General features: G+C 37.7%; 1 protein-coding gene across 1 annotated transcript in view; it reads left to right on the forward strand.

The window, feature by feature from the left end:
• galnt12 (UDP-N-acetyl-alpha-D-galactosamine:polypeptide N-acetylgalactosaminyltransferase 12) overlaps positions 1 to 27,026 on the forward strand; it is an 88,838-nt gene extending 61,812 nt beyond the window's left edge. The window contains exons 5-10 of the mRNA XM_069913628.1: positions 3,080 to 3,197; positions 4,121 to 4,297; positions 11,542 to 11,673; positions 13,132 to 13,245; positions 22,635 to 22,790; positions 23,132 to 27,026. Coding sequence (XP_069769729.1) covers positions 3,080 to 3,197; positions 4,121 to 4,297; positions 11,542 to 11,673; positions 13,132 to 13,245; positions 22,635 to 22,790; positions 23,132 to 23,272 — 838 coding nt within the window. The 3' untranslated portion in view covers positions 23,273 to 27,026. The remainder of the gene's footprint in view (positions 1 to 3,079; positions 3,198 to 4,120; positions 4,298 to 11,541; positions 11,674 to 13,131; positions 13,246 to 22,634; positions 22,791 to 23,131) is intronic.
• Positions 27,027 to 27,395: the final 369 nt, after the last annotated feature.

The following is a 27,395-nucleotide window of genomic DNA, read 5'->3' on the forward strand; positions in this document are numbered from 1 at the left end:
AAGAAGTAGATCAATTAGACAAAGATGTATTTAGAAAAGGAATTGCATGTTCATAAAAATGAAGAGAAACGAAGATTATTGGAAAAAAAATGGAAACTTAATATTTCTTTCTACTTTATAAGATTGTATGGTATGAATTAGGTGATAGAGCCCATGAAGTTTTAACATGGCAAATCAAAGTAGAACAATTATCAAGAACAATTATAGCAACAAAAAGAGAAACTGGCCAAATTACATATAAATAGCAAGAAACTAATGATGATTTTAGGAATTTTTATAAACAATATATATCAGTCCGAATCTTTAAAGGACGAGGAAAAAAAGATGAATATCTATCACAAGTTACATTGCCTGAATTAAATGTTGATGAAAAAATGAAATTATCCAATTCCTTTACGGATGTTGAAGTATATGTTATTTTGATGTCTTTGCCAAATAATAAGGCCCCGGGAGAGGAAGGTTTCCCTCTGGGGTTTTATAAAGAATTTAAGGAGTTGTTAATTCCTGTTTTTAATGGGACTTTTGGATCAAATGAGAGACTAACGACATACCAGAATCTTTTAAGACAGCATTAATTACAGTTATTCCAAAAAAGGAAAGATCCTTTATTACCATCCTCTTATAGACCGATATCATTATTAAATACAAATTATAAAATTGTATCCAAATTATTAGCTAACAGATTAACTAAATATTTACTTAAATTAATAAATATGGATCAGACTGGCTTTATTAAACATAGAAGATCTCCAGACAATATAGTTAAATTTATGTTTATTAAATGTAGCCTAGAAAGGAAAAATGGAAGCAGTAGCAGTGGCTTTAGATGTGGAAAAAGCGTTTGATAGACTAGAATGGGACTTTTTATTTGAAGTATTGAATGTTATCAGAATTCCAAATGATTTTATAAATTGGATAAGAGCTTTGTATAATCATCCAAAAGCTAAGATGGTCACGAATAGGCAAATATCTAAACCTTTTCCATTAGAAAGGTCATCGAGACAAGGATACCCATTATCACCATTTTTATTTGCATTGGCTATAGAACCATTGGCAGAAGTGATGAGAAGAGATAATGAGATTAAGGGTTTTATGATAAAAGATAGAGAACATAAAATTAGCTTGTTTGCAGATGATGTTATATCTTACAGAACCAGAAATATCACTGAAGAAAATAAATGTACGATTCGCAGAATATGGTTTGATATCAGGTTATAAAGTCATGTAGGAAAGAGTGAAGTGATGCCTTTGAATGATGGGAACTATACATTAAGTAAACAGGTGATGAAGTTTAAGTGGCAAAAGGAAGCAATTAAATATTTAGAAATTAATATTGATAGAAATTTAAATAATTTATTTAAATTGAATTATCTATCATTACAAAAAAATGAATGAAGATTTAAAGAGATGGAAAGATTTACCAATAATTTTAATAGGAAGGGTAAATAATATAAAGATGAATATTTTTCCGAGTTTGTAATATTTATTTCAATCGTTAACCATTCCTATAACCAATGAAGTTTTTTCAAGAATGAAATAAAAGTGTAAGAAAATTTATTTGGCATGATAAAATGCCAAGCCTAGCTTTGGAAAAATTAACTTAGAAATTTGATCAGGGAGGATTACAGTTGCTGAATTTTAAAAACTATTATAAAGCATTGCAATTAAGATTTCTATCCTCCTGTTCTCAAACTGGGGAGAAGACCGCATTGGTACATATTGAAATGAATAATATAGGAGAAACTAATCCAGAATATTTTTTGTATAAATGGAACAAGGAACTTTTGAAAGGAGTACCAATTTTAAAGCAATTCTTCAAGATATGGAATGGAATTCATATACAAAGAGGAATTAAGAACTACCAAATAGCTAAGATGATGTTAAAGCAGAATCCACTTATTTCTTTTACTTTAAATAATCCTTTCTTTGATATCTGGCACAATAATGGGATAAAGAGGATAAAAGATAGTTTCTTAGGTTCTTTTTTTTTCTGGACTTTTGAACAAATGAATGAGACATACAATATACCAAATAAAAAATATTTTTTCATACTATCAGCTTAAATCATATTTAAAAAAGAAATTAGGTAGAAATTTAGACTTCCGGAACAGAACCCATTTGAGTATTTAATAATTCATACACTTAATGAGAAATTTATTACTAATATGTATATACAATTACAAGACACAATGCAGAAAATGGAACCATTTAAGTAAAGAAAAAGGAAAAAGATTTAAATATACAAATTCATCATGAGGCCTGGTCAAGATTGTGCCAGGAAGGTGTAACTAGTACAATTAATGCTGGGTATCAAATGGTACAATATATATATATATTTTTACACCATTTATACTACACTCCTTATAAATTACATGGACTTAATTCAAATTGTTTTGACAAATGTTTTAAATGTAACAAAAAAAAAACCAGGAACCTTATTACATGCAGTTTGGTCTTGTGAAAAAGTGGGAAAATTTTGTGAAGATTTGAATATATTATTGGGGCAAATTATGAAGATTCAGATACCAAAAGATCCCAGGATATTTTTGCTTGGTGATTTATATGACACTGATACTAAATTGAAGTTGGACAAATATCAACAATTTTTTGAGTGTAGCAATAGCGGTGGCACGGAAATGTATGGCAGTAACATGGAAGTCAGATAATTTTACAAGGTTGGATAGATGGCATACGGAAATTCAAAGTTGTATACCATTGGAAAAGATTACATAAAAATTCTTGGGTTGATTCCTTAAATTAAATGATTAGGAATCCATATATGGATTTCATCAGTAAGAATCCATCCACATTGTCCATAACACCTGCTCCTCCCAATTAATATGTACAGGATAGAATAATATATTAGGAATATATGACTGGTGAATGATAAATTCAGGTGTTTTCTCTTTTTCTTTGGGGAGGGAGTAAAAAAATTATAAATCATTTTGTATCTTTTTTATTATATTGTATTATATGATGAAGAAATTATATGTACATATTGATGCAAATGAAAAAAATAAAATTTTCCAAAAAAAACCAAATACTATTCCTAAATCATTAAATGTTCCTGTCTTAACAGGTCTCCGACCATGGCAGGTGGGCTGTTTGCTGTCAGTAAGAAATACTTTGAATATCTGGGTACATATGACACTGGAATGGAAGTCTGGGGAGGGGAGAACCTGGAGTTTTCCTTCAGGGTAAGATTTCATTTTTAAGTTTCATGTTGAATGTCAAATTATCCGTTCTCTATATAAAATGTGTGGGCTGCCTTTGATTTCTTCTATGGAAGAAATGTCAACTTGCGTCCACAATTGGGACTGAAGGATTAGTCATAACTCAGATTGGTCGTAAGTCAGGTTTCCATGTCTTAGAGGTATTAAAGCAATTTTTCAAAAAAAATTTCTACAAATGAACCTTTCATGAAAAATCTCAGCATATGTCCAGTATATTTTAAAAACAAATTAGTTGGATATGAGGGTGGACATAACTGACATTAAGTTGAGGATCACCTGCATTGTGAAAAATAGATGTACTGTTTTGTTTCCTCATAGTAACCAGATTAAATCTGGTGATTATTTTCATCAGTCTTGTGCTTGAGTAAAATATAAAGGAACATGATTTCTGTAAATTCAAATGTACTTTTAATTCATTTAATGTTTGTCCCATTTACTGATTCATGAGCTGAAGAATTAAAGTTGATGTAATGAGATTAGGTATCAGATGTGCACCAGTTAATCCATGCTTAATTAAATTATTTTCATTAAGGAATCCTTTAATAAAAAAACTTTGTTTATATATCAATACCAATAAAGTATTTTAAATATTCTATCTTGCGATTTGTGTAAGCTTTATTGATCTTGGTCACTGCAGTTAGCTGAAGTTAACCTCCGTATTCACAGAAGAAATGGAAAACTTTTTTTGTAATGTGTCTATCATCAGTTCATTACCTCTCACCTCTCTATTCCCCAGTTATGATCAGAATTGGTTGGGTTTAATGGCATGGACAATTAATCACTTTGAGTAAGTCCATAAATAGTGAAGCATGCTAGGTTAAAGGAATAGCAGTATAAAGTACTGATCAATCTATACTCTAAAAACAACTTGCTTTTCTCCTTCCCAGATATGGCAATGTGGGGGTTCCTTAGAAATACATCCCTGTTCTCACGTAGGTCATGTATTTCCTAAACAAGCTCCTTACTCTAGGAGTAAAGCCCTGGCAAACAGTGTACGTGCAGCTGAAGTCTGGATGGATGAGTACAAGACTCTGTACTATCACAGGAATCCACATGCTCGTTTGGTGAGTACTAGTCTTCATAGAGATCCAACATAAAGAATATATAACAGGTAATTCTAGCATTTTACCATGTTCAGAGAACTATTTTCTAATTTTGGATGTTGATTTATTCTTAGAAACACAAATACAAGAATCCAAACAGATTATTGTAAAACAAACTTTTAGTTTACTACATTGTACTTTGATGAAAGGTATTTTTCAAAATTAGATGATGAATATACAGTTTAAAAACCTGATTGCAAATAAAGTTTATAAAAATTACAAAGTTTAAAGGTTCCTATGGCAGTTCATTCTATATAACCACCATCTTCTGTATTTTTAAAAAAAAACTAGCCACTCTAATCCCTTTAAATCTTACCCCTCTCACCTTAAACCCATTCCCTCTTATTTTAGATTCTTCTACCTTGGGGGGGAAAAGACTGACTAACCACCTTGTCTCTGCCCCTCATGATATGGTAAAGCTCTATAAGGTCACCCTTTCGGATTCCTCTCCAGTCCACGCTCTCAAGTCCTGTAGTTGTAGCAGCATCCTCCCAGCATAATCACAACCTTCCTATGGAGTCAAGAGCTGCTGTCTTGCCAATATCTTTCACAAATGTAATATGATCTCCCAACTCTAGTTCTCTCTTTGTCTGATGAAATTATGCATACAAAATACTGTCTTTACCACTTTCTCTACTTTGAACCATACTTGTACTTGTAGGCCTCTCTTCAGCGCTTGACATTCTGTTTTGCGGAAACTGCCAAAATGTTTGGCCTGGAAGTCAGCCTGAAGAAAACTGAGGTCCTCCATCAGCCAGCTCCCCACCATGACTACCAGTCCCCCCACATCTCCATCGGGCACACAAAACCCAAAACGGTCAACCAGTTTACCTATCTCGACTGCACCATTTCATCGGATGCAAGGATCAACAACGAGATAGACAACAGACTCACCAAGGCAAATAGCGCCTTTGGAAGACTACACAAAGAGTCTGGAAAAACAACCAACTGAAAAACCTCAAAGATTAGCGTATACAGAGCCGTTGTCATACCCACACTCCTGTTCGGCTCTGAATCATGGGTCCTCTACTTACATCACCTACGACTCCTAGAACGCTTCCACCAGCGTTGTCTCCGCTCCATCCTCAAGATTCATTGGAGCGACTTCATCTCCAACATCGAAGTACTCGAGATGGCAGAGGCCGACAGCATCGAATCCACACTGCTGAAGATCCAACTGCGCTGGGTAGGTCACGTCTCCAGAATGGAGGACCATCGCCTTCCCAAGATCGTGTTCTATGGCGAGCTCTCCACTGGCCACTGAGACAGAGGTGCACCAAAGAAGAGGTACAAGGACTGCCTAAAGAAATCTCTTGGTTCCTGCCACATTGACCACCGCCAGTGGGCTGATATCGCCTCAAACCGTGCCAATTGGCGCCTCACAGTTTGGCGGGCAGCAACCTCCTTTGAAGAAGACCGCAAAGCCCACCTCACTGACAAAAGACAAAGGAGGAAAAACCCAACACCCAACCCCAACCAACCAATTTTCCCTTGCAACCACTGCAACCGTATCTGCCCGTCCCGCATCGTACTTGTCAGCCACAAACGAGCCTGCAGCTGACGTGGACATTACCCCTCCATAAATCTTCGTCCGCGAAGCCAAGCCAAAGAAAAGACCTCTCTGTTCTTAATACTCCTCAGGGACCTGTTATTTATTGTAGAAGTCTTAACCCTCATTTAATTCTCAAAATGCATCACCACACTTGTCTCGAGTTAAATTCCATTTGTCACTTTCACTTGCTCACTTTTCCAATTGACTTGGATTCTGTGGTAACCTTAAACCACCTTCTCCATCCATCACACATGTAGACAATGCTTACAGACATGCCCTTGTCATTTCTCTTAGTCCAGTCATTAAAGTCACATAAATAAAACACCTTTCTGATGAACAAAGCCATGTTAATGATCCCTATTCAACACTTTTCCTCTTTGAATGAAGAGAGATTCTGTCTCTCAGAATCCCTTGCAGCAACTTACCCACCATTGATGTTTTTATTTGCTGATAGATCCATGGCTTGCATTTTTAAATATAAAAATAGCAATTTATGAGATATGGTAAGATTTTGGTGGGTTTTTTTTTTTGCAGGTACAATCCAATGTATCTATTTGTCCTAGTGCTCCGCAGTTTTAAATTTGTAATCAAACAATTCACGTGATTAAAGTGTGCACTCAAGATTTTATTCAAGGTTATTTGATTTGACCATATAGAAATTATAGCACTTTTTATACATAGTTCCTCTATTTCAGGGCACCATAATGTTTGGGACATTTGGCTGCACAGGTGTTTGTGAGTACTCAGGTCTGTTTGATTGCTTCTTAGGTGCAGGTTTAAGAGAGTTAGGCTTGTTTCTAAGCCTTTGATCACTTTTGGAGTCTGCAGTTGCCATTTTTCAACATGAGGACCAGAATTGTGCCAATGAAAATCTAAAAAGCCATCATGAGGCTGAAAAACAAGAATGAAACAGGAAGAGACACAGCTCAGGATTACCAAAATCAACTGTTTGGAACATCATCAAAAAAAAAAGAGCATACTGGTGAGCTCAGTAATCACAAAGGCCAAGGAAGGCCTCCGCTGCTGATGCCAGAAGAATTCTCATCATAATGGGAAAAAAAATCCCCAAATGCCTGCCTGACATATCAGAAACACTCTTAAGGAGGCAGGGGTGGATGTGCCAATGAACTTTATGAACAGAAATATAGAGGCTATGCTGCAAGATGCAAACCACTAGTTAGCCACAGAAACAGGATGGCCAGATTAGTTTCCCAAGAAGTATTTAAAAGAGCCTGCTGAATTCTGGAAAAATGTCTTGTGGACATGAGACCAAGATTAATCTGTATCAGAGTGATGGCAAGAGTGAAGTGTGGGGGTGTAAAGGAACTGCCCAAGATCCAAAGCATTCTACCTCGTCTACGAAACATGGTAGTGGAGGTGTTATGACCTGGGTATTTACGGCTGCCACAGATACTGGCGCACTTATCTTCATTGATGATGTAACTGCTGATGGCAGGACCAAAGTAAATTCTGAGGTGCATAGAAACATCTTATCTGCTCAAGTTTGAGCAACTACCTCCAAACTCACTGGACTTCATCCTACAACAAGACAATGGTTCCAAACATACTGCTAAAGCAACAAAGGAGTTTTTCAAGTTAAAAACTGGAAAATTTTTGAATGTCCAAGTCAGTGTCCCAATCTAAATCCAATTGAGCATTTGCTGAAGAGAAGAGTTAAGGGACAAACCCCTAAAACAAGCAGGAGCTGAAGATGGCTGCATCATCAGAGAAGACATCCAGCACTTGGGGATGTCTGAATCACAGATTTAAAGCAGTCTTTACATGCAAGGGATATGAAACAAAGTACTATGTCCCAAAAATTATGGTGCCATGAAATGAGGGGACTATGTACAAAAGAGTGCTGCAATTACCTCATGGTCAAACCAAAATAAATACAAATTAATAAAATCTGGAATGTTCACTTTAATCATATGTGAATTGTTTGATTACACATTTAAAAATGTAGAGCTCTGGGGCAAATAAATGAACAAAAAAATGTCTTTGTCCTAAACATTTGTGGGCTGTCGTGTTCTATTTGCCACCTTAAGTCTTCTAATGACACACTAGAAACTGCAGATGCTGGAATCTGGAACAAAAATCAGTGGGTCAAGCACCATCAGTGGGGGGAAAATAATGGTCAAGGTTTCTATTTGAAATTCTTCCTCAAGGCTGAGAGTGTAGAGGGAATATTGTGTATATAATGAGGATACGAGGAAGGGATCGAATGGGGGCAAGTAGGAGATTGATGAACCAGGAAATATGTAAATGATGACAGATGGAGTGGAGGCAGATAATTGATAAATGTCAGAAAAAGGCACAGAAAAAAAAAAACAGGGTCAGATGAAGGAAATGGAGTCATACAGAGTGGGTTCCAGATTGCTGGAGGAAAGGAGGAGGTGATGAGTGGAGACAAAGGCCACCATTTGTGGAATCTGTTCGATCAAGAAGCTGATAATGGCAATTATTAAGGGAGAGGTGAAGGACAAACGGGACCAAATGGAAACAAGGTGAAGGGAGAGTGGTGGCTGAACTTTACGGATTAATTGTGGGTGGAGGAGGATGGAACTAGAAAGGGGAGGGGATAGAGAATGGGTGCATGGGGAAAGGGACATTTTGGTGGAGAGGGATGAAGAAGTCATTTGGAAGAAGAGTAGGGAAACATATTAACTGAAATGAGAAAATTCCATGTTTGTATATTTGAGCTGTCGACTATCCAGGCAGTAGGTGAGGTTTCTTCCTCTAGTTTATGTTGGGCCTCGCAGTAAAGAAGGCTAGGATGGATAGGTCAGTGTAGGATCGGAAAGGGGAATGAAATGTCATGCAACTGGGAGCTTGGGATGGATATGGCAGACAGAGTGAAGATGTGCAAAATGGGGAGCATTAGGGACTTTTAAAAAATTTTAATTAGTTTCACAGACTTATTAGCCAGGTACTGTAGGGGAACAATCCTCCCCATTGTTTTCAGAGTCATCTGTTTTTCCTTCTTTCTCCCCCTTCCTTCCCCTCCATCTTTCACCCTCCCTCCCACTTCAACCTCAGTAAAAGCATAAAAATCAATTACTGAGAATAACAATACAAATACATGGAGGAAAAAAAAGGGTGGGGGGAGCTGGAAGGACTTCCAAGTTTGCTCCTCATTCTCAGTATTTCAGGAGTTGTGCTATCCTGTTATTGAGGCCCTGGAATGGCTAATCACACCTGCATTTCAATGTGTCACAAGTACGGCTGCCATACCTTAACGAATGTCATGTCTCCTTCTTAAGTTGTAAGTAATTTTCTCCAGGGGAACACAGCTCTGCATCTCCATGTTCCATCTTATTGTGCTTAGCTGAGAGTCAGATTTCAAGGTAACCGTTATTCCATTTCCTGGCCACTGCCAAGGCGACCTTTACGAATTGAATTGGTGTTTAGACAATCTCGGACTCGAGTCTATAATATCCCCCAGCAGGAACAGCGCTGGATCAAAATGTCCCCTAATTCTATCCAGAAGTATTGCTTCTTGGCGCATAGCTACAAATGCACAAATGTTCCTGTCTTTATACCACATCTAAAACACAATTCAGGGATTTCTGGTTTAACCTTAGGCAATTTGGGGGGGCATCAGGTATAGCTGGTGCAAAATATTAGGGACGATTTCACTGAACATCTGTGCTCATGTTTGCTTTCTTTCGTTTATTTGTCATCCAAATGTAAATCCAAACGGTACAACCTGATGAAGCAGCATTCTCTGGTCCACAGTCCAGTTACGTTATTACACATATTACAGACGAACTAGACATATACTCTACATCTGTACATATATTAAAATAAATATTATTTCTGGAAAGAATAGTCAGGCAGAGCTGTTTTAGGAGTTATTCAACAGTCTCACTGACTGTAGGAAGAAGCTGTTCTGGGTTACATATTTCGGTCTCTTTTTTTCCCCCGATGGGAATAGCTGGAAGATGCTGTGTGTGAGGTGGTAGGAATCCTCCCTGATTTTGTGAGCCTTTTTTAAACGATTGGTAAATCACATCAATGGTGTAGGGAGGGGCGAAGAGTTAAGGTGGGGAGAGTTGAGAAGGAGGGAGCAGGAGGTCTTTACAACAAAGATATTTGTGTACCTGTTCTAACTGATGTAAATACATAGATCCCTCCTTGAGTCTACCAGAAGCAGCAACATCTCGGTCTGCCCTGAAGGAGATGAGGCCATCTAACTGGATTGCTGAATCTGGAATGGTGTCCTGGAGTCATGTTTCTATAATCACCAGAGCACAGCAGCCCTGCAGTTGTTTCTTGTTCAGATACAGCCTCGTGTAATCAATACTTCTTCAGCAATCTTACATTTGCGAGTAAGATCATCAGGAGTGCGGGTCTGAACAGATTAAATAAGTCTAACCCTGATGTCACCCGTTTGTTGCTCTTCTGTCTTTTCGCACAGTGCTTCTGGCAACCTCCTACATGTGTTCAGAGATTCGCTCTCTGGTTTACTGCAGTCAGGCTCACTTCCTTCAGTAAGATAAAACTACTCAATAACTTGCTTGTCCAATCCTCCAGTTTGAAAGTCCAAGTTGTATTTATTATTTTCTCTCGTGTTTGCTAATAATAGAGTATACATATTGGGTAGGGGATTTCACTATCGTATGGAGCCGAAGTGGCTGCTGTAACTTTGTACGCTGCCATTTTTTTTAAACATTTCCAACAAATGCTTACCCATTTTTGTCTACCCCTTCTGCTTTCATCCTCCTCCACCCACGTTTCACCTGAAGGATTTCCCCTTCCCTTCCCACTTTTTGATTCCATTTGGTCCGGTTTGTCCTTTACATCTTCCCTAATTGCTTCCATTGTCAACTTAAGAACTTATTGGATTCTAGCACTTTATTACCATTCCTCTCTAGCTGTCTCCCATCTCACTCATCTTCCTTCTCTTGACCATACCTTTTCTCTGCTTCTTCCTGTTTTTCTGGCACTTGCCAATTATCTGCTTCCACCTTCCTATTTTTCTGTCCTCCTTGACCCCTCCTTGTTACTCCAATGAATTATTGCCACCTGTCCAAAACCTTCCAGGCTGTCCTCATTATGTTGGCTATCTCTCCCCTGAAATGTAGACCTTATTTTTTTCTCCGATTGATGTTGCTTGACCTGTGCATCCTCAGGAGATTGAAAGAAGATACAGAAATCTCTGCCAAGGTTCCAGCAATTTCTTGCCATGCTTTCCATGATGCCCAAGGGTACTTGGTTAGATCCCAGGGATTTATCCATGTTTTTCCACAAGATTTCTGGCACCTTCTCTTTCATACTATTGATATATTTCAGGGCATCTTGCCTGAATACACCACATTGCACAAGCTTCTCCATGGTAAACATTGCGATGGAATTCTTTTAATCTCTGACAAAGCAGAAGGTTGCTTCTAAAATGTGTTAATTTTGCCATGATCATATTTAAACTTTCTGGCAGTTAATTATATTTTTGAATTATGTTTCTCATATTTTAGAAGTGCTGCGCAGTCGTATTATTGTATTTTCAAGGAGTGTTGAGGATTATTTCCTGGTGTAACCTTTAAGAAATCTAAGTCACAAAAACCATAGAAGAAGAGATGTGGGTTTTCAGTGAAACTTCTCAGTTATTTTGTTATGGTTTTCATTTTAATTTCCTTTCAATCTTGGTTTACAGGAGGTATATGGTGATGTAACAGAAAGAAGAAAACTAAGAGAAAAACTACAGTGCAAAAATTTCAAATGGTTTTTGGAGAATATTTACCCAGACATACATGTACCTGAAGACCAGCCTGGTTTCTTTGGAATGGTAAATTTGAACTAATCCCCATCCCCAAATGCCATTTGTTTTCACCATCTGCAGTTTATTTAATCTCAACCAAAAACGATCACTTAACTTTCGTGTGAAATAGTTTAAGGGTGGATTATGTTGAACTTTTAAGTGTTGCCGAGAATTGTACACTGTCCAGGCAGTCTTGGTGTATACTAGTTTAATTGAGTCATTCAAAATGTCTCTTTTATATAAAAAAAAACCCTGATGTCTCTGAATTCATCCAGCTACCACTTTGACAAATTGTTTCTGAAAGCTGTTCTTGTGGTGGTTATATCACTCCCTTAATCATCACATTCCACCTCAAACATCCATGCAGTACCATTTTGGGAAGAGATTACTGTGAAATGATTTGTTTGAATTATAATTAAAATGAACTAACACAAAATTCTGCAATCTTCTGTGTCAAGTAAAAACTAATCATCACCAATATCAAGGCATCTTCTCAGGTTTAGCTATGTTTTTTTATTTAAAAAAAACTTCACCAATGCATTAAATGTTAAACCCACCCCCAACAGGTCTCAAAAACGTGATTACAATGGATGAAGCAGGACTTCATTATTGGTGATAGTTTATTGATCCTTAGATGATGAGGCTGTACTATCTCAAGCCATAATTTCTGAAGTTAACCTTGTACTTTATTTGTATGATTGCCGCTGGAGATTTTTTTTCAATATTAGTTTCTCTCCTGGAATGTCTTCGATGTTAAGTTAGAAGAATATGGTCATTTTCTCCTCTCACACATGTATTCTCTTGTTATCTTCTTGGTTCTTTCCTTTTTTTTTAAAGAAAATAACTTCTCAAAAAGATAAAATTCATTTCCTCTTTTGAAATTTATAGAAAAGACTATCTCCCTAACTGACAAGAAAATATAAACATCCTATAAACTAGCTTATACACTTGCTCCCTAAGAAAAGCAGTCACTGTGCTGAAGGACCCATCACATCCCAGACACACACTCTTCACCCTCCTTAAATTGGTGAGAAAGCTCAAAAATCACGTGGTCATCAGGCTCCTGAATGAATCCCACAATAGTGCTTCTTGTAACTCCATACTCTGTGCTCTCATCCTACTTTGTACAACTGTATGAATGTTGGAGTTAACCTTTTAGACTGTTCATGAAAGAACCCATCTCGCTATACCAGGTATAATATGACAAACAATACTTTTAAATTGTCCATTGAAGGTTGCAGTATCTCTCTTAAAACTTCATGAATCAGTTGTCTCATAAATGTATTAAAGAATATTCATGGGTTTTACAATGATGTTTGCCTTTGGATATTGGAAAGCAAATTTTCCTGGCATCAGAAATGCCTTGAAACACCAGCTTAATAGAAAAGATTGCTTTTTATTTTCTGTTTTCTAAACTAGGCTGCTTATTTTTATTTCCTCCTATCCACAGCAATATATTCTAATACCGTGTTATGTTTTCTTCAGCTGAAAAACAAAGGGCTGTCAATGTACTGCTTTGATTACAATCCACCAAATGAACACAATGTTGCAGGGGAAAAAGTCGTCCTGTACCAATGTCATGGCATGGGACAAAATCAAGTAGGTAATCTATTACAGTAAGATTTTGATCTAAAACACTTACACTATTTCTCTTTCTACCGATGTGGCCTGACCTGCTGAATATTACCAGTATTTTCTGTCTTTTGGTGTAATAGTTTACCTTTATTTACTGGGGTGGGCATTGAATGCAATGAAATTGTACTGCTTTGGAAAGTGTGGGCACAAGCATATGCAGGTCCAGTGCAATATATGGCTTTGATGTGACATTATTCGGAGTTGTGTATGTATGCAGATGTGATGGTAGGGCAACAGGCATGTTATTGATTTTTTTTAAAAATTGAATTCAAGAAGGTCTGCTTCATTTGTTGATAATTGAAGTTTTAAAAATCAAAGTTTAACCTCTTCAGTTTTTTAGTTGGACTCCTGGAATGATGGGCTGTGAAGGGACTCTGCAAAGGATGATTCTTTTTTACTTTGAAGCATTGGGGAACTGGGAGCAGGGCCGGATTAAAGCCAACTGATGCTATAAGCACAGCCCAACAATGGTTCTCTTCCATTGTCTAACTGACATGACATTAAGAATCAATAAATGTTGAATGTTAAATAATATATTAAAAATTCGGTTTCTTCCAGGCCAGACCCCACAACCATTAAATATAACCCTTTTCTGTGGGGCCCCAGTTCAGCTACACCATGGTAAATCCCCCTTCCCTTGGTGCCTTAAGCACGTGCTTATTTTGCTTAAAGGTTAATACAGGCCTGACTGGAAGCCATATTGAAGATATCAAAGCAAGAGGAGAAGGATGATGGACAAGAGGAAAATGCTGCTGGATAAAGAAGAGGGATCAATGTTTGGTGTCTGATAATGGAAGGTGATATGCAGTTGGTAAAGATTCATTCGTAAACTTTGGGAAGAAGAGTGGGAATTAAGAAACGAGTAAATGTGGGTCGACAGAGTGAATAGTGCATTGTTTCATGAATTGTGGAAAATAGAATTCAGTACAGCCAATGTTTAAGGCAGGTTATATGTTGATGGTTATTGCAAGGAGGTGGGAGTAATAAAAGGGAGGTATTGCTGAGATTGCACAGGCTTTGATGAAACCATATTTAAAGTGTTATGTACAGTTTTTGTATGAGTAGCAAAGGAAGGGTATTATTGATTTGGAGTGCAATGTATTTTGTCTATCCCTGCGATGATGAATTGGTCAGTGGGATGGGAACATACAAAGAAAGAATGAGGAAGGTGGTACAGAGACTAAAGGTAGTGTTTGGAGATAAAAAAAAAATATAGAGCAGAAAAGTCAATAACAAAATGCAGAGTCATTAGATTCTAAAAGGACCATGAGCATAAGGGCACTTGTCTGAATGCCCATGGTATTAGAAACAAGATTAGTGAACTTGAGGTGCAAATCAGTATCCAGGCATATGATTTAGTGGCCATTACAGAAACATAGTTGCAAGGTGGGCATGATTGGGAATTAAATATTCAAGAGCATCAGGTAATACAAAAAGATAGGCAGGAAGATAAAGGTGCTGGGGTGGTGCTCTTAATTAAGGATACGATTAGGGCAGTAGTGAGAGACGATAGAAGATCTAAGGAGCAAAATTTTGACTCCATCTGGGTAGAGATTAAGAATAGTAAAGGGAAAAAAAAAAAAAATCACTGGTGGGTGTTGTCTATCACCCACCAAATAACAATAACACAGGCAATTAACCGAGAGATAGCTGAGGCATGTAAGAAGAGAACGGCAGTTGTCATGGGGGACTTTAACTTCCACATAGATTGGGAAAATCAAGTTGGTCGAGGGAGTCTGGAGGATGACTTCATAGAATGCATCTGTGATAGCTTTCTTGTGCACATGTTAAGCAACGAACAAGAGAGAATGTTATTTTAGATCTAATATTATGCAATGAGATAGGTAAAATTAACGATCTAGTAGTTAGGGACCCTCTTGGAAATAGCGATCATAGTATGATTGAATTTCTCGTAGAGATGGAAGGTGCAATAGTTAGAAAACTAGTGTATTATGCTTGAAGAGGATGAGGGAGGAATTGGTCACCATGGACTGGGAGCGCAGGCTAGTTGGCAGAACAGTGGAAGACTTTGAAAGAGATTTTTCACAGTGCTCAACAAAAATATATTCCTGTTTTTAAAAAAAAAATAAGGGCAGTAAGAGATGGAAGAGTCATCCTTGGTTAACTAAGGAAAGTATAAAATTAAAAGCTCATGTGTACAAAGTACCCAAGAGTAGTGGGAAACTGAAGGATTCGGAAAACGTTAAAAGGCAACAATGGGAAATAAGGAAAGGGAAGAAGGATTATGAAGGTAAATGAGCACAAATATAAAAACAGATAGCAAAAAATGTTTTAAATATATAAAACAGAAGAGGGTAGCTACAGTCAACAAAGGTCCCTTGGAAGATGAGAAAGGGAGACTTTGATATTGAGTAATGAGGAAATGGCCAAGGCATTGAACAAATATTTTGTGTCAGTCTTCACGGTGGAAGACACATCCAGCATGCCAAAGAGTGGTGTTAGGGATGCAAAAGGAGGTGAGGGCCTCGATAAAATAATTGTTACAAAAGAGATAGTGATGAGCAAACTAATGGGCTGAAAGTGGACAAATCCCCTGGTCCTGATGGGATGCATCCCAGGGTACTGAGGGAAATGGCAGGAGTTATAGTTTTTTTTTTAGTTTTTTTTTTAAATTTTTTTATTTTTCACACCATAAATCACATTAGCCATGATATACACTATTTCTTTTTCACACATATACAGTGACTTTTTCTCCCCCCCCCCTTTCCTCCCAAACCACCCCCCCCCCTCATCCATTTTAGGTATACAATCTAGGTTGCATTAAGCCAGTCAGACAATGTTGTCATTCAACAAAATTACACCAGAAATTCTACTGAGTCCATTCTTTTCTTTCCTTCTCCTTCCATCAACTTAGGAGTTATAGTTGATGCGTTGATAGACATTCACCAAAATTCTCTGGATTCTGGGCAGGTCCCGGCAGATTGGAAGACAGCAAATGTTACATCACCTTTTAAAAAGGGATGTAGGCAGAAGACTGGTAACTATCGGCCAGTTTGCTTAATGTCTGTAGTCAAGAAAATGCTTGAAGCTGTCATTAAGGATGAATTAGTGAGACATTTAGGAAGAAGGGGTTCCATCGGGCAGATGCAGCATGGATTCAGAAAGAGCAGGTCTCGTTTGACAAACTTGGTGGAGTTCATTGAGGATATGATGGGTGTAGTAGATAGAGGGGAACAGGTTGATGTTGTATATTTGGATTTCATGAAGACATTTTATCAGGTGCCACACAAGAGACTTATCAATAACATACAGTTGGAAGAGTCAGGGGAAGTATATTGGCATGCATTGAGAATTGGTTGACTGATAGAAGGCTGAGAGGCAGGATAAATGGGTGTTTTTCTAATTGGCAGACAGTGTTAAGTGGGGTGTCGGAAAGGTCGGTGCTGGGCCCACAGCTGTTCACCATTTACATTGATAATTTGGAAGAGGGGACAAAGTATAGTGTAGCAAAGTTTTGCAGATGATAATAAATTGAGTGGAAAAGCAAACTGTACAGAGGATGTGGAGAGGCTGCAGAAGGATATAGTTTAAGTTAGGTGAGTGGGCAAAGGTTTGGCAGATGGAGTACAACATTAGTAAATGCGAGGTCATCCAATTTGGTAGGAAAAATAGAGCAGATTATTATTTAAATGGTGAAAAACTGCAGCATGCTGTAGTGCAAAGGGACTTGGGAGAGCTTGTGCATAAAATGCAAAAAGTTGGGTTGTAGGTACAACAAGTTATTAAGAAGGCAAATGGAATGTTGGCCTTCATCACTAGAGGAATTGAATTCAAGAGCAGGGAAGTCATGCTGCAACTGTACAAGGACTGGTGAGGGGTCACCTGGTGTACTGTGTGCAGTTCTGGTCTCCATTCTTGAGGAAGGATATACTGGCCTTGGAGGAGGTGAGTGGGGAGGGAAGGTTGAGAATTACTGCTCTAGACCAAATTGATACTGAAATATTTTGCTTGAGAAAAATTGTCATTGGCCATTTCCTTTGGATTTATGAAATGGTGCACATAACTGATAACTTTTTGTCAACCACTGGTTTAGAGGAATAAAAGATGGTGTTATTGGGACATGGAAGATTCAAAAAGGGTTTGAGAAGAGTTATATCAAAAGGTTGTTTTATCCAGATGGAGAGTCTGAAACTGGGAAGGAAGATGTGGTCTATCATTTGGGACAGAGTTGAGACAGAGCACACAGCATATTTAAGTAAAAGCCTTGTTTTCACCTCGTGTAACAAATATTTTTAATGTCATCGGTAGGAGAGAAGTACGGAAACCAAAACATGACTACTTTAAAAGGAGTGAGTGGGTGGGTGGGGGGGCGGAGCTACCCACTGGACCACCTTGATGTGGGAGTCAGCTCCCTGAAGAAGGCTGCACAGACCTCTGCTGGAAGAAATGTGATGCAGAACTCAGATTGCTTGTGACTTTTCCATAAGCCTTGCATTTCCTTTGATGTTAAATGTACATAACAGGAGTAGGAGGAGGCTGAATGGCCTTTAGCCTGATTCTTCATTCATTGTGATTGTGGCTGATCATCAACTTTATTCTCATGTTCTAGTATCCTTTGATTACATTAGCATAAAGAAATATTACAATCTCATTCTTAAATGTATTCAATGATTTGATCTCCACTGGCTTCTGTGGAAGATAATTCCATAGTTCTCACCTCCTGAGTAGAGAGTTTTCTCAAATTCTCAGTTTTGCACCATATTGTGTAATTATCATCTCTGGTCCTGGACTTCCCAGCCATTGTGGATATCCTTCCTGCATCTCGTCTGTCTCGTCTTATATTTGGTAGTTTACATGAAATCTTGCCCCATTCTTTTAGGTGAATATAGGCCTAATCAACCCAATCTTTATTTTTATGTCAGTCCTGTTATATCAAAAATTGGTCCAGTAAACTTTTGATGCACCTTCAAGAGTACCCTTCCCCCCTTCCCCAGATAAAGAAATGAGAATCATGCTTGCTATTTCAGATAGGGTCTCACCAAATACAGTCTCACTTTTACAGCAAGAGATCCTTGCTACTCTACTCAAATCCTCTCGCCCTCCAAATTGCTCGCTGCGTCTGAATGCTTTCTTTCAGTGATTGGATTGCTAGGGGATCCAAGTTCCCCATTTCTCAGTCCACTACCATTCAGAGAATATATCTTTCCGTTTAGATCCGTGGAGGATAACCTCACTTACCCAGTTAAGACTGCCTCTGCCATTCATTTACAATTCAACTGACCTGCCTAGGTCATATTGGATTCACTACATTCACGTCACAAGCTACCCTCTCTCTTTCCCACATTGCATCTCAATCCAATTTTGTCATGTCTGTAAACTTTAAAATGCTGCATTTAAGTCCCTCATTCATACTGAATAGTTGGGTCCCAAGCACTGATTCCTGCAGCATCCCATTAATTCCAGCTTGTTACTCTGTCCAAAAAAATTGTCATATTTGCCCCTCTAATTCCCATTGACTATTTTGGGGCCTGCAGTATGCTCCCAATGACATGATCGTGTCTTTCTTGTTCCTCAGCTCCATCCAAATAACCTCACTAACCAACCTATTCTATAATGTCACCTTTGTCCATTGCTTTAACATCCTCCTTAACCAATAACACAGTACCCCTAGCCTTTTACCCTCACCTCTGACTTTCCTAAAGCACACATATCCTAAGCTACCAGTTCTGCCCCTTAACCAGGTTTCTGTAATAGCCACCACATCCAAGTCACGTGTTTATCCATGCCCTCAGTTCATCCATGTGATCTGACAAGTCTCCAGCATTCAAATAGGCTCAATTTAAATCAATGTCCTTCCTTGCTCCCTGCCATTCTCCTGCCTACTAAACCTTCCCTCATCACCCTCCATATCAACTTCTAACCTCTCACATGCCTCAGTCCTGCATGGGATCTTACCCTCCTTACAATTTAGTTTCAATCCACCTGTGTAGCACGAGCGAGCATGCCTGCCAAGATATTGGTCCCACTCTGTTTCAAGTCCAATCCATGAACATGTTGCCTCCCCCAGAAGAGATCGCATTGATCCAAAAACCTGAATCCTGCACCAACTCTTCATCTATGAGTTCATATTCTTATTTCTGAGTATTAATGTGTCCAATTGTTTGTATCAATGTGTCCATTTATCCTCCCCCTTGAGAGTGTTCTCCAACTGCTCAGTGACATTGTTCAATTATATAATGGGAGAAAATGCTATAAACTGATGTTAGGCTCCATTATTATCTTGTAATACTGCATTTAGAATGTAATATACATTAAATTATTTAACTTCTGCCTACTGTAAGGCAGACAGAGAGGTGCCACTTTGTCCAGCACCCCTCATAGAAACCTACAGCATCTGGTGTTCCGAGGCGGTCTCCCCTCCAAAAACTGACCATGTCTGAACCTGCTTAGCTTCCAAGAACAGACAATCTTAGGTGTATTCAGGCTATTTAGCTCCTGATATTTGGTGATTTCTTATGTTTCTTTGTCTCTTCCTCCCATTTTAAACAGTTAGGTTACATTTTCCACTTGCGAATCTGAAGAAACCAATCCAGAGTCTAAGGAATTTTGGAAGGTGATCATCAATACATTGACTTTTTCCAGGGCCACTTTTAGTGGTTTTGAATATAGATCATAAGGCCTAGTAATTTCTCATTTTACAAATGAATGTCAGAAATTCATGTCTTGCCAGTCCCACTCCAACTGTTTTGCATGAAAAACGATGCATTTTCTATACACAGTAAATCCCCAGGAATCTTGCACCTATGGAGATTGGTAGATATCCATTTTCCAGTTGCTTGAGACTTATTCTTACAGTTGCCTAACTAATATCTTTCTTTTCTTCTTTGGCATGGCTTCGCGGACGAAGATTTATGGAGGGGGTAAAAAAGTCCACGTCAGCTGCAGGCTCGTTTGTGGCTGACCAGTCCGATGCGGGACAGGCAGACACGATTGCAGCGGTTGCAAGGGAAAATTGGTTGGTTGGGGTTGGATGTTGGGTTTTTCCTCCTTTGCCTTTTGTCAGTGAGGTGGGCTCTGCGGTCTTCTTCAAAGGAGGCTGCTGCCCGCCAAACTGTGAGGCGCCAAGATGCACGGTTTGAGGCGTTATCAGCCCACTGGCGGTGGTCAATGTGGCAGGCACCAAGAGATTTCTTTAGGCAGTCCTTGTACCTTTTCTTTGGTGCACCTCTGTCACGGTGGCCAGTGGAGAGCTCGCCATATAATACGATCTTGGGAAGGCGATGGTCCTCCATTCTGGAGACGTGACCCATCCAGCGCAGCTGGATCTTCAGCAGCGTGGACTCGATGCTGTCGACCTCTGCCATCTCGAGTACCTCGACGTTAGGGGTGTGAGCGCTCCAATGGATGTTGAGGATGGAGCAGAGACAACGCTGGTGGAAGCGTTCTAGGAGCCGTAGGTGGTGCCGGTAGAGGACCCATGATTCGGAGCCGAACAGGAGTGTGGGTATGACAACGGCTCTGTATACGCTTATCTTTGTGAGGTTTTTCAGTTGGTTGTTTTTCCAGACTCTTTTGTGTAGTCTTCCAAAGGCGCTATTTGCCTTGGCGAGTCTGTTGTCTATCTCATTGTCGATCCTTGCAACTAATATACCTGCATTAAGAATAAACAGTTAAAAATGCAAAAGATAAAAATACGTTACTGGACTTGTACTGAACAAACTCACTTGCATGTATATATAAACTTTAAACCATTTTACTTTATTTTCAGTCACATTCTTTGGAAAAAAATGTAACTCTTGCTGCATCTGCAGGTTCCTCCATCTCCACGGAGCTGCTCGAAAGACAAATAATAACATTATAAATAATTAACCCCCCAACCTCTAAGTTTACAGATATAGCCTCTGACTGGGGCGATAAGGAGACACTTTAAGAGAGTCACCCCAATAGTGTGCTCTTCATCTTGGGGTATGCCATTTTATTCACACGCAACTTTATTTAAACAGCTGCTGCAAGGAAAGCATGACCAGGGCACTCCGCTGGCTGAATATTTCTTCCCATCTTCACCAAATATTTGTGTTACTTTAGAGAACATTTACTTTTACAATTTTAAACGTGTATTTTTTAACCTATTATTTTATTCTTATTTATTTTAATTTTTAACTTATTTTCCTCAAACGTTTTCTTGATGCTGCTGGTTGCTTAAATTCTGGATAAAAAGGGGTTTTACTGTAACTGTTTTTATAGTGCGTAGAACATGATGCCTGTGCTGACCAAAAATGCCAAATTAAACTAATCCTATCTACTGTGTACAATCCATATCACTCAGTTTCCTGCATGTATTGGTGCCTATCTAAGTAAATCTTTAAAATTTGCTATTGTTACTGCTTTCACTCCCTGCCCCCCACCCCCGCAGCAGTGCATTCCAGGAACCTTCCACTCTCTGTACAATCAAAACTTGCCTTGAAGATCTCCTTTAAACTTTTCAACCTCTATGACACATGAGAAAAGGTTCTGACTATCTATCCTATCAATGTTTTTCACAATTTTATATACTTCTTTCTAGTTTCCTCTCAAACTCCAGTGGTCCAGAGAAAAAGAGCAATTTGTCAAACCTTTCTAGATAACCAATACTGTCAATTTGCAAATTTAATAATTTTTCGTCTACATTTTTAAATATATTTTACTAACCACAATGGCCACTGCACTTATCCCTGTGAAACACCATTGGTCATTTACCTATTGTCAGAGACATACCCCTCCACCATGAATCTGTCTTCTATGGCCAATCCAATTTTGAAACAAATCTTCCAAGTCACTCTGGATCCCCTGTGTTTTAATCCTCTTGTTGCAAAGAGAGTTGAAAGGAATGCTTCAGATCAAAATTATTTTGAGGTCCAGGGCAATTATTTTAATTTTTCAATCATTTTATAATGTAATTGTTTTTGTATTATTCTTTGGCTATTCTAAAGATTTTTCCACGTATTTACACAGATTACATCATATATGCTTGCATAGCAGAACAGAATTTTTAGATTTAGATTAATCAGGTGTTATTTTGAATCAGTGGATTCAAATAGAAGTCAATTGGATTCTTTTTAAACTCTTAGTGTGTTTTACTTTTGAGTGTTATTTCTTTCACTAGTTAAGTATTTAACAGCATTATTTTACATTTTTCTTCAGTTAATTTGAAAGAATGGGAATCATCATTTGCATTTTATCATGTTTTTTGTTTCATTATGCGTTTTCATTATTCTTGATTGAGAAGAAACTATCTTGGAAATATATTATTAACAGAAGTTTAGGTGCCTGCATACTGTCATTTCATAGTTGTAACAGTGAATTTCCTTGTAATCAGAAGTGAAGCTGATTCATTTTTCTTTTTCTATATCTAGTTTTTTGAATTTACTTCACATAATGAAATCCGTTATAATACTCGACAACCTGAGGCCTGCATTGCAGCAGATCCTGGAAATGACTTCCTGACAATGTACCTTTGTCGAGAGAATAACCAGCCTGTGCCTGAAAATCAGCAATTCATTTTTAAGGAGGTAAAACTCATTTTAAAATAGTTAAATATGCTTGTTTGTAAACATAAGTTTAGAGGTGCTCCCATGAGATTCATCGTGCATGCAGAAGTGATTAATAAAAGATGAGTACCATGCAGCGACAGTTTTCCAGGAGTGAGACCATCAGTAGGTTATTCTACTTTATACAATAGAAATAGAAAACCATAACCTAAAGAAACATGCAAATATAAACTTTCATTTTGTACAGAATTATGACTTTTAACTACTGTAGGATTTGCTCTGGTTATAAGACAATATTCTGTATGAACCATTTTAATTAATTTCTCATCGTGACGATGTTCTTAAATCTCTTGTCTTCTCAGGATGGTTCGATATATCACGTCCAGTCGCAGAAGTGTATAGAGGCTATGCCCAATGCATTCAGTGATGGTCATCCAGGACCATTACTGCGACCATGTTCAGATTCTGATAATCAGAAATGGTTCTTTCAAGAAAGAAAGTAACCTGTAAATGTTTACATCCATTGGCAACCAGATGAACATGAATTTTCTCTGCATTGTTTCAGAAAGCAACCAAGACCAAAAATATGAAAAATGGGATCTAATTGCCTTCAGAATATTTAGTATGTTATTTCAATATTGGCAATAATATGGCATCTTTGTAGCAATTTTTAACTGATGCAGTTTGTCTTTCATAACAATTTTATATTTTTAAAACAGCTCAATTTTTGCAGGATAACTTTTAAATGTGAACTTTACTTTTGCAGTGGTAAGGTTCCTGCCTGCAAATGTTTGAGCTGAACTTGCAAGGATGAAGAACCCCTTGGGTTCACCCCTGTGAAAGGCTTTCATGAAATAAGGGCTGGATACTAATTTATATTTGTTATTGGAATTTGTGATCTGTGATGTCTCTGATAAATGAAAGAATAGAAAATTGACATACTAATTCATTTAGGAAACAAACAGAATGTTTCTGCTCTTGGGGTGAGGATGTGAATAAGACAATTATTTTCGAAGCTACGGTTTGGATTTGTCATCTTGGTTCATGCACTTTAGGGAATTTTTTCACTCCAGGATCTTCCAATCGACTGGGACCTGTCCAGAGAATTTTGGCAAATTGTCACCAAACTGATTCCACCTGCATTGAATTCGCCCATCGTTATTGAATGAAGATCTACCGGGACCAATGCCTGAAGAGGGTGTACAAAATCAGTGAACCGGTGTGGACTCGAAAGGCCAACATGGCCTTTTTCTGCTCCGTAAATGGTTATATGGTTATATGATTTCAAATTCTTTGTTTCTAGTCTTGCCTCTTTCCACTGAATTATTGTTATTTGCAACGGACTCTCATGTCAACAATCAGGTTGAAGCGAGTGGGAGATTTGAAGTTCAAGCCAAATTTATTTAGAGATGACTTGAAATAGCATATTAATATGGTACAGAAGGGAGTGGAAGGAGAAAAAAAATACTGATTTTTTTTATTTTTAAATTTAACTGGGAATTTTTTTTCCTTTTTAAATACTGGTAAATTTTAAAAAAGTTATGCATTCAGTATATGGAGCGTAAGTGGGTCAAGGAAACATTCAATCTGCTTTTGTAGGCTCAATTAACTTTGCATTTTACTTCATGATGAGAATTGTTTTTTTTTTAAGTGCATGCATCTTTGATTTAGACTATGAGAAGAGGGATAAAAGTTGGCCAAGGTTGGAAAAACTGCCTTGTTTCAGATGGCATCTTGGGGGCCATTGACTCCAGCTGAACAGTGTTGAGTTTTTGATGTGATTCCTTGTCATGAGAGGCCCTCTTTATTGTATTTATTGTACAGTACATAATTATCAATGCAGCTTTCATGTTCAGACTAAAATGAACACCAAGGCAAGAGTTCTACCATTAAAACAAGCCAGTACATGTGTGGAACTTAATATCTTCCCAGTTCTTTCCATTTTTTGTAAACCATTTCAAAATGTAAGCTTGCAAACTAAATTAAGGTGGAAGAGTGTCACTGATTGTGAAGCTACTGAATCACCACTCCAATGACCCAGGTTCAGTCCCGACTTCCAGTACTGTCTGTACGGAGCTTGTATGTACTCCTGTGTCTGCGTGGAATTTCCCTTGGGTGCTCCAGTTTTCTTCTACATCCCAAAAATGACATTGCTTGATAGATGAATGGGCCACTGTAATTTGCTTCAAATCTAAAGATAAGTGACAGAATGTAGGTGAATTGATTAAAATTTGGAGGAAATGAAATGGGGTTCAGGTAGGATTAGTGTAAAAGATGCTTGATGGTTGGTGTGGACTTGGTGAGCCAAAGGGCCTGTTTCCAAGCTATATCTTTCTGACTTTCTTAGATGTAAAATGGGGACAAGATGTGTAATCATTTGCATGATAGTTTGCTTTCTCCACCGTTCATTAAATACCACTGTGCCAATTTATCCTTGATTTGGAACTGATTATACAAATGGGTAATTGGCAGAATTTCAACAATGGACCAGATTACTATGGATTCTGATTTGTATGATGTAAAGTTATCTTTTTGAAATGTATCAAAAGATGTTTGAACAATGAGTTAAAGTTGATTTAAAATTTTATTGGCTTACATGATTTTTTTTATCTCCTTTTATGTGGGCTCATTTTAGACATTAGAACTGTGATTTTGTATGTTACAAGAGAAAAGCTAATGTGCAATGGCTTATTTGAATACAGAAGACTGCTATTTTGATATAAGATTTGAAGAAGCTCTATTTTTACACAATTGCAAAATGTGATTATCTTGTAGCATTCTAGAATTGAGGATTTTTGTGGAGAAAATATGGTCTATTTTTATTTCTTATGACATAAAGTAGCCAGAAATATGTATAAAATTTACAAATGCTACATATATATACATACATGGTCATCAAGTGGTAGATCAGAACACATTGAATGGCTTCCCTAATTTAAACATATGACAGAAAAATTAACTGAATCCAGAAAATTGGGGAATAAATTATTTTAAACTGTTTTTGATAGATACTGCCCTAAAATGACCAAAGGGCTTTTTAACCTATAAAAATATAATTATATCTTGGGCTTCCATAGTGTGTCATATTTTGATTAAGACTATTTTTGCATTATTATTGAGGGAATATTTATATCTGTTTGTGTTCTTGTTCTAAGAGGCTTTATGGTGTTTCTGAAGTTTAGGTAAGATGAAGTTGAAATGTCAAGCTGCCGTATGGACGGAATTGTATTTTATCTTAGCAGGTGAAAATAATTACTTTGACTCTTAAGCTCCGAAGAATGAGGGGTGACTTCATCGAAGCATTTTGAATGTCGAAAGGCCATTTCAGAGAAGATGTGACAAAGTTAATTCCTATGGTAAGGGAGTCAAGGACAAGGGGCACAACTTCAGAAGTGAAGAGCGCCCATTTAATTTTCTTTAGCCAGAGTGTAGTGAACCTCTGGAGTTTCCTGTCATGGTTGGCTGTGGAGGCCAGTTTGTTGGGTGTATTTAAGGCAGAGGTTTAAGGCTATCTGAATAGTTATTGTATCAAAGGTTATGGGAAGAAGGCAGGGGAGTGGGACTGAGTAGGAAAATAGATCAGCTCATGATGGAATGGCATAGTGGACTCGATGGGCTGAATGGCCAACTTCTCCTATATCTTATGGTTTTATGATCTAAGTGGGAAAAGAATTGCTCTTTTTTTCAAATCAATAAATAAAAATGATTTTTGATTAACAAACTAATTTTCTAATCAACATTTTGTAAATTATTGCAGCATTGAGATTCAAGTAAAATGCTGGAGAACAGCAATGAAGTCAATACATGACCCCTTAGTGGTTGAATTATATATTGGTTAGTTGCCCACAGATGCACTAACATCGGTTCCATGAAAAAGAGGATATTTTTGTTCTGCCGTTGCGAGCTCGCTGGCGGGCTAACTAGATTTGTTACATTCTGATCAAAGAGGGGAAGTCTATTGACATTAATTTCTCTGATGTTTCAATACCATTTTGAGAATGGACACAACACCATTATCTGTTTCACAAATGTTGGAGAAATTTCAGAGAACGCTCTTGAATTCTCCATTGTTTAACTTTTTTTTCAACAAGGTGTTTCTTGCACTTTATAAAATCAGGTACACCTGAATCTGTTCTTTTGATGCTTTTGGGTATATATGTTGGACACTTTTATGGGAATTGTTGTAATGATCTTTTAAAATGGTATAAAAGTTTTCTTCAGCAATAAAAATTGCCGGGAATTGAATGAAACCATCAACGTTGTGAGCTGTGTAATTTTTCAGACTATCTGTTCATCATGGTGAACCTATATAAGGCCTTTGTTAATCACACCTGAAAATCTGGGTTGTAGGCCAGTCAACTTGGGGAAATCTTCCATCATATTCTTGTAGTCTAGGGTGAGCTAAAGAAATACAAACATCGGTTTGTCAAATAATTTAAGCTTGGTTTTAGTTGACAAGACTTCTGGCAATTCCCAAAGAAGACACTCTATTCTGGACTGCCTCCAAATGAAATTACTAAGGGAAGAAGGGAAAAGATTCAAGGATATTCTCTAAATTTTATTGAGGAGTGCAACATCTCCAGTTACCTGGAAGTCCCTGAGCATGACCAGTCAGTGAAGAACAAA

Source organism: Narcine bancroftii, chromosome 1 (genome assembly GCF_036971445.1).
Source record: "Narcine bancroftii isolate sNarBan1 chromosome 1, sNarBan1.hap1, whole genome shotgun sequence".
Taxonomy (NCBI): Eukaryota; Metazoa; Chordata; class Chondrichthyes; order Torpediniformes; family Narcinidae; genus Narcine; species Narcine bancroftii.